At 44.1% G+C, this 6,710-nt stretch overlaps 1 protein-coding gene across 1 annotated transcript; it reads left to right on the top strand.

Annotated features, from left to right (window-relative positions):
• The first annotated feature begins 3,900 nt into the window (after positions 1-3,900).
• LOC136510181 (FHA domain-containing protein FHA1-like) lies at positions 3,901-5,157 on the top strand. Its single transcript, XM_066504728.1, has 2 exons — positions 3,901-4,531; positions 5,054-5,157. Exons 1-2 carry the CDS (start codon positions 3,901-3,903, stop codon positions 5,155-5,157), a joined length of 735 nt encoding a protein of 244 aa, XP_066360825.1.
• The last annotated feature ends 1,553 nt before the right edge of the window (positions 5,158-6,710 follow it).

Genomic DNA, 6,710 nt, shown 5'->3' with positions numbered 1-6,710 from the left:
CGCGCCATGTCTTAGAAGGGTTTCAACTTTCGCTTCGGTGGGTTCCCTCCGTGATGGACGATGGTAGAGGAGAACAAATTTGCTGTAACGGCCGTTAACAAGAGGGTTGGATGGGTGCATGCGAAATATTGACAAGAAAAGAAACAAGTTTGTGTAAAACTTACGCAATGTATGGGCCAACCTCTTCAAGGTTCCGCAACACATACAGCTGGATAGAACGGCACTCTTCTAGGCACAACATCTTCAAGGTAGGTTCGCTTGCACTTCCGAGTTGCCCTCGAAAAAGGCTGAGGGTTGACTGATTGTCGGCAGCATTGTAACGAGGGGGTGGATTATGCACGTTAGGAAGGTTGTCAGCATAGTATCTTGTTGTGAAGTATGACACCTCCTCCACAATGGATGCCTCTGCACAGGAAGCTTCAATTTTGCATTTATTTTTGCATTTTGTTCTAAGAACCTTTAGGCATCGCTCAATTGGATAGCACCAACGGGCATGCACAGGGCCCCCCATTTTTGCCTCATATGGTAGGTGCAAGAGCAAATGTTGCATCGGATTGAAGAAGCCGGGGGGAAAGATCTTCTCCAACTTGCAGAGCAACACCGGGGCCATTCTTTCCATTTCTTCAATCTCGGTCCGAGATATCTCCTTAGCACATAGCTTGCGGAAGAACATGCTCAACTCTGCCATCACTCGCCAGATGTGATCAGGGAAATAGCCACGAACCATCACCGGAAGAAGGCGCTCAATCCATATGTGGTAATCATGACTCTTGAGCCCTGTGATTCGCATGGTACTTAAGTTCACACTCCTCCTCCAATTCGCTGCATACTCGTCAGGGAACATCAACGATTGGAACCATTGAAGAACTTCTTTCTTTTGGGCCCTCGTTAGGATGAAGTCGGCCTTAGGCTTCTTCCATGACTTCCCGCGTAAGGGAGGCAACATGTTTAGCTTTGGTCTATCGCACAGCGTTGCTTGATCCAATCTAGCCTTGACATTGTCCTTTGACTTTTCCCAGTCCATGATTGTGTGAAGGACCGCCTCGGCGAAATTCTTTTCAGTGTGCATTACATCAATGTTATGTGGAAGAAGGAGGTCCTTAAAGTAAGGAAGCTTCCACAAGCACGACTTGTGTGTCCAGGCATGCTCTTTTCCGTATCCCACGAAGCCCCCCTTTTCATTGTCGACCACAAGACCATCTAACATCTCAAGAACCTGGGCACCTGTCATCATTTCTGGTGCAGAGTCTTCCACTGTGACACCTTTTTGAAAGTTCTTCTTGTCTCTCCTGAATGGGTGGTCAAGAGGGAGGAATTGTCGATGTTTGTCAAACGAAGAAAACTTGCCCCCCTTCTCCAACCGAAAGAACTCCACAGCTGACTTGCATATCGGGCATGGCATCTTCGTGTGAACACACCAGCCACAAAATAACCCATAAGCCAGGAAGTCATGCATGGAATAATGGTACCAAATATGCATTCTAAAGTTTGTCTTTGTGAATCGGTCGTATGTCACTACCCCTTCGTCCCATGCACGGACCAAATCGTCTATCAAAGGCTCCATGTACACACTCATATTAGCCCCCAGGTGTCCTGGAATTATAAGTGACAAGAAAATATTTTGCCGTTGAAAGGCGACGCCAGGTGGGAGGTTGAGAGGGATGACGAATACGGGCCAACATGTGTATGGTGAAGAACCCATTCCATAAGGATTGAACCCATCAGTTGCCAGTGCAATGCGTACATTACGAGCCTCGTCAGCTTTGTCAGTATGCTTCCGATCGAAGCTTTTCCATGATTCACCATCGAACGGATGTATCATCTTGTCAGTGTATCGGCGTCTAGTTTTGTGCCACGCCATCTGTTTTGCGGATTCCTCGCTCATGAAAAGCCGTTGGATCCTCGGTCGGTATGAAAGGAAGGTACCTCAGGATCTTTGCGCCGACTTTTGTTTGCGTCTTCCGACCATCACTAGATTCTAACTCAATGTACCTAGATGCCTTACACTTCGGACAGTACTTATCGTCAGCATGTTCTCCCCTGAATAAGATGCATCAGTTCGGACAAGCATGTATCTGCTCGTACGACATCTTGAGTGCACGAAGGATTTTATTTGACTCATACGTGTTCTTTGGTAGAACGTGATCATCCAGAAGTAGGGTGCCATCTACTGTCAATAGTTGATCGAAGGATTCTCTACTCCAGCTAAATTGGGACTTCACAGCCATTAGACGTGCAATGGCATCTAGTTTAGAAACATTGGTGCGCCCGTGAAGGGGTTGTTGTGCCGCATCCAACATGGCGTAAAACGCCTTTGCAGTTTGCTCTGGCTCCTGCTCTACACTTCCTTCATCGAAAGCCATGTCATGGTCATTTAACATTTCTGCCACCCCGGCTTCAGAATCAAACTCCTCGATCTGTTGTCTCACGACCTCTTCTCTCACACGATGGCGTTCACCATGCATGGTCCACCGGGTATAGTTCTCTACAAATCCATTGTTGACAAGATCTTTAGTCATCTCCTCATATGTTTTCATTGCCTTGTTCTTACACTTCCTACAGGGACACCAGGCATGTCGCCGTCCATTTGCAAATGCCTTCATCATGAAATCATTGGCTTTTTCAATCCATTCATTTGTGTATTGACCCCTCTTCTGATAGCCCGTGTACATCCACTGACGGTCATCCATCCTAACATATAGACGATATTGCAGTTTAGAGCAATAGAGTAGTAGTGCTAGAGAAAAACCATATGAGATGATAAATAGACATTCATGTTCTTGGTCGATTCACATAGAAGATGTTTGCTAGATTGGATGATGAGATTGTACCTAAGGTTGAAAGGCCGCTATGTCACTTGTAGATGGAGGAATACATGGAACCAATTTTTTTGTAGCCACAAACATCACTAGCAAGATTTGTTCAAAAAGATTTGTACAGTATATATTATTTCTGTCCTTGCTTCACAACCATCAAGGCTATTGTGCAGGCATCACTATCAAAAAGATTTGTTCATATGGTCTAGTAGCCCATCATTTTTGTTCAAAAAGATTTGTACAGTATATATTATTTCTCTCCTTGCTTCACAACCATCAAGGCTATTGTGTAGACATCACTATCAATAATCAAAATCACAGGCTAACTGTGGTCCTTCATGTATTTTTACATTATTACTTTGATATATCATTTTTTTCAACAGTTCTGTTTTTGAATCTTGATATAGAGAGTTGATATTAACATATAATTTTAGGGCCATGCCATTTTTTGAAAGGCATTCATCTTTTACCTTGTTAGAGGTTGATCCACACATTATGATAGGGGAAAATAGTGTTGTCAGCTGTTAGTTGTTACCCTTCAAAACACAATAAGGCAACATACGGCCAGACACTTGGAAATACAAGCGTCACGGTATCTGTCTGGATCTAAGAAGCATAGTGTAATTGAACACATAATCTTATATTTTTATCAATAGCACTGATAGATATTGGAACAAAATATGGAACTTTTGTTCCCCAAAACTGTATCTTCGTGAAATCAAGGACATTACTGAACTATATTAAAGTCACAGTGAAAATTGGTTTCATTTGTACTGTGCACTATGTCTTATGTGGAATGATTTGAAGGAAGCAAAAAGTCTACTTCTGTAGTTACCTCCAGTGTATTCTCTAATAGCATAAATTTGTTGTTTTGGACCCTTTTCTCATATCAGTATGTTTTTACAATGTTTAGTTCATCTAACATCATTACCTTAGCTGTCTAGCAAGAGACTGCATAGACATATAATGCAATTCAGCTAATATAATCCATTCATACTGTATTTTAACAAATAACCTATTTACTCCATACAAGAAACTGAAAGTAAACACATAATGTTTTCTTTGACTACCAGGAACACCAGAGATGGCAGCCTCAAATTCTGTAGTGACATCTATTGGCCAGAGTCAAAAGGTGCCTAGTTTTGCCAAGCTTCAGGGTGAAAATTTTGTGTACTTTATACAAACTTATTCAGTCATCTTGGGGCGCAACACTGAAAGCTATACTGTAGACTTTGATCTATCAAAATATGAATGCGGAAGCCAACGAGTTTCCCGTTGCCATGCATGTATATTCTATGACTTTAAACTCCACCATTTTGCCATTAAAGTCATTGGAAGAAATGGATGCACCATTCGGGAGGTCTCTTATCTCCCAGGTAGTGTCCCTATTAAATTGAATTCTCAGGACCTCATTGAGATTGCTGGAATAAAATTCTACTTTCTCCTACCATCTCGCTCCATCTTTGCCACTCTTGCTGCTCGGGATACTACTTCCTTGCCTCCACAATCTTCATCCCTTTTGCACCCTGCTGATTACCCTGGGCATCGAAATGCTAATGATTTTGGCCATAGCAATGGTGAGAATGGGGCCAAAATAATCAATGACAGGCAAGGAAAGTTGGTGAAACAAAACAGGAGTTTTTCTGGAGAATTGGAGATATCTAACTGCTATGGCATCAGTAATGCTGACCCCATTGGAACGCTTGATGGATGCGGTACGCTATCTCTGCTATAGTCTTATGCTAGATCCATTTTTCTCCTTTTTTTTCCTACATTCTAGCGTACTAACAGAAAGTGTGGAATCACAAAATGACTTTATCCACATGGTTTATTTGCCAAATAATTCAAGTATACCTTGACTGCTATATTGATTGTTGGCGGGCATTTCCTCTCTTTTTTTATGCTTTGCAATAATATACATTTGCTAGTGCAGGCTTGTCTTATTTTTTAATTATAGATGTAATTTTTTTTAATTACTAAGAATGAATATTGATAATGGGAAGGTTTCCTTTTTGTTGGCCCCAAAATATGAATATGCTGTAATTAGTTTTGAACCAAGTGTAACGTGAATGACTTTTCCTCTGCCTTTTTTTTGGAGGGGGCAGGAAGGATTGCCCCCCTACTGAGAGAAAACATCAAAACCAAAAGTAGCAAGATACAAGAAAAAATGAAACAAGAAAGAGATTGCACAAATGCATATAGTCATAACTCGAAAAAAGGAAAATATGGTGGCTTAGGGCATTTACCGGTGGCGGCGGCGGTGGAGGACCGCCCGGTGGCGGCGGTGGTGGAGGGGAGGAGGCGGCTGCGGCGGCGGCAGTCCCGCGGTGGCGGCGGGTGACCGCCCTCCCCCGGTGGCGGCGGTTGTGGGGGACCGCCCGGTGGCGGCGGTGGTCGAGGGGAGGAGGCGGCCGCGGCGGTGGGGAGGCGCCGGCGACAGCGGGGAGGCGCTGGCGACGGCGTGGAGGGGAGGAGGCGACCGCTGCTGCTGGGCCCACCCCACCCCACCTCGCGGGAACGGGAGCGAAGGAGGGAGCACAGGGCGGCGTCGGCGGAGGGGATCGTCGTCCGGTGCGCCGGTGCCGCTGTCTCTCTCTCCGTCTCTCCGGTGGCGGCGGCTGTGGGGGACCGCCCGGTGGCGGTGGTGGTGGAGGGGAGGAGGCGGCCGCGGCGGTGTGTGTGTGTGTCTGTGCACGATTTGAGGGAGGAACGGCTTAGTGTTGAATGCTTCTGTTTACCGAGTGGCTAGATGTACGGCACTCGGTAAACTCAAGCACCGCAGCCCAATGACATGTGGGCCTGGTACATGTTTACCGAGTGCCCAGATCTACGGCACTCGGTAAACAGAAGCATGGCAGCCCACTGTGGCAGACAGGTGGGCTGTGGCTAACCTTTACCGAGTGTTTGAGGTCACACTCGGTAAAAGTATCCATTATTTCATGCAAAACAAAAAAGAAAAAATGCCAATTTAATCCTAAAATTCACCAAACTTTCACATGAACTATTTCATGTCATCTATTTACTATCTAAAAAATTCCAAGTTCAAATCATAATGTTGAATTTCACTCTTAATAGAAATCCTACTCGTCATTGTGAATGTTTAGCGTCTCTTTGGGAGATGTACCGGTTCGGCAGCGACGAATGTAAAAATACTTCCGAAACGTTATGAAAATTTTTCTATAACATAGATGTATGCTTCAATGTTAATTCTTCCAATCTCGTGATTTATCGAGTTCGATTTTAATTATTACAATTAAATTTACACGATATGTACCTAATTTTCATAAAGAATGAAAATTTTGTGAAATATAGTAAATAAATCGAAATAAACACCATATTTTGGAATGGAGTACTAAATATCATATGTGGATAGAGGAAAAAGAATGAAGGGAAAAACAAGAAATTTGGTTGAATTTTACCGAGTGTTGCGCCAATACACTCGGTAAAAGATAGTGTTTACCGAGTGTTGTGCACTTACACTCGGTAAAACTTTATTATTTGCTATGAGCGCTTGATGGGCGGAGCTGTTGTTACCGTGATGTTTGCCGAGTGTATGCTCATAACACTCGGTAAACATGTCATGCCGTGACGCCGTTTGGCGCACGGTTGCTATCCTAGGTGACGTGGCACCTCAATACCGAGTGGCTGTTTTTACCGAGTGCGCCCCTTCGATAAACTTGTAGTTTTATCCAGTGTCTGAATTTACCGAGTGTGCTGACTCAGTAAAGCGGTCGACTACCGGGTGTTTATATTTTCCGAGTGTTGGCACTCGGTAAGTACTGTTTTCCGAGTGCCCCGACTTTTGACACTCAGTAATTGTCGGGCACTCAGTAACTACATAGTCTCCGGTAGTGACCATTGTTAAATAGTCGTCCAAATATATGGTGCTGGTAT

The sequence above is a fragment of the Miscanthus floridulus genome, chromosome 16 (assembly GCF_019320115.1).
Source record: "Miscanthus floridulus cultivar M001 chromosome 16, ASM1932011v1, whole genome shotgun sequence".
NCBI lineage: Eukaryota > Viridiplantae > Streptophyta > Magnoliopsida > Poales > Poaceae > Miscanthus > Miscanthus floridulus.
Note: the sequence above shows the minus strand (reverse complement) of the source record. Positions and strands in the feature narration are given on the sequence as shown.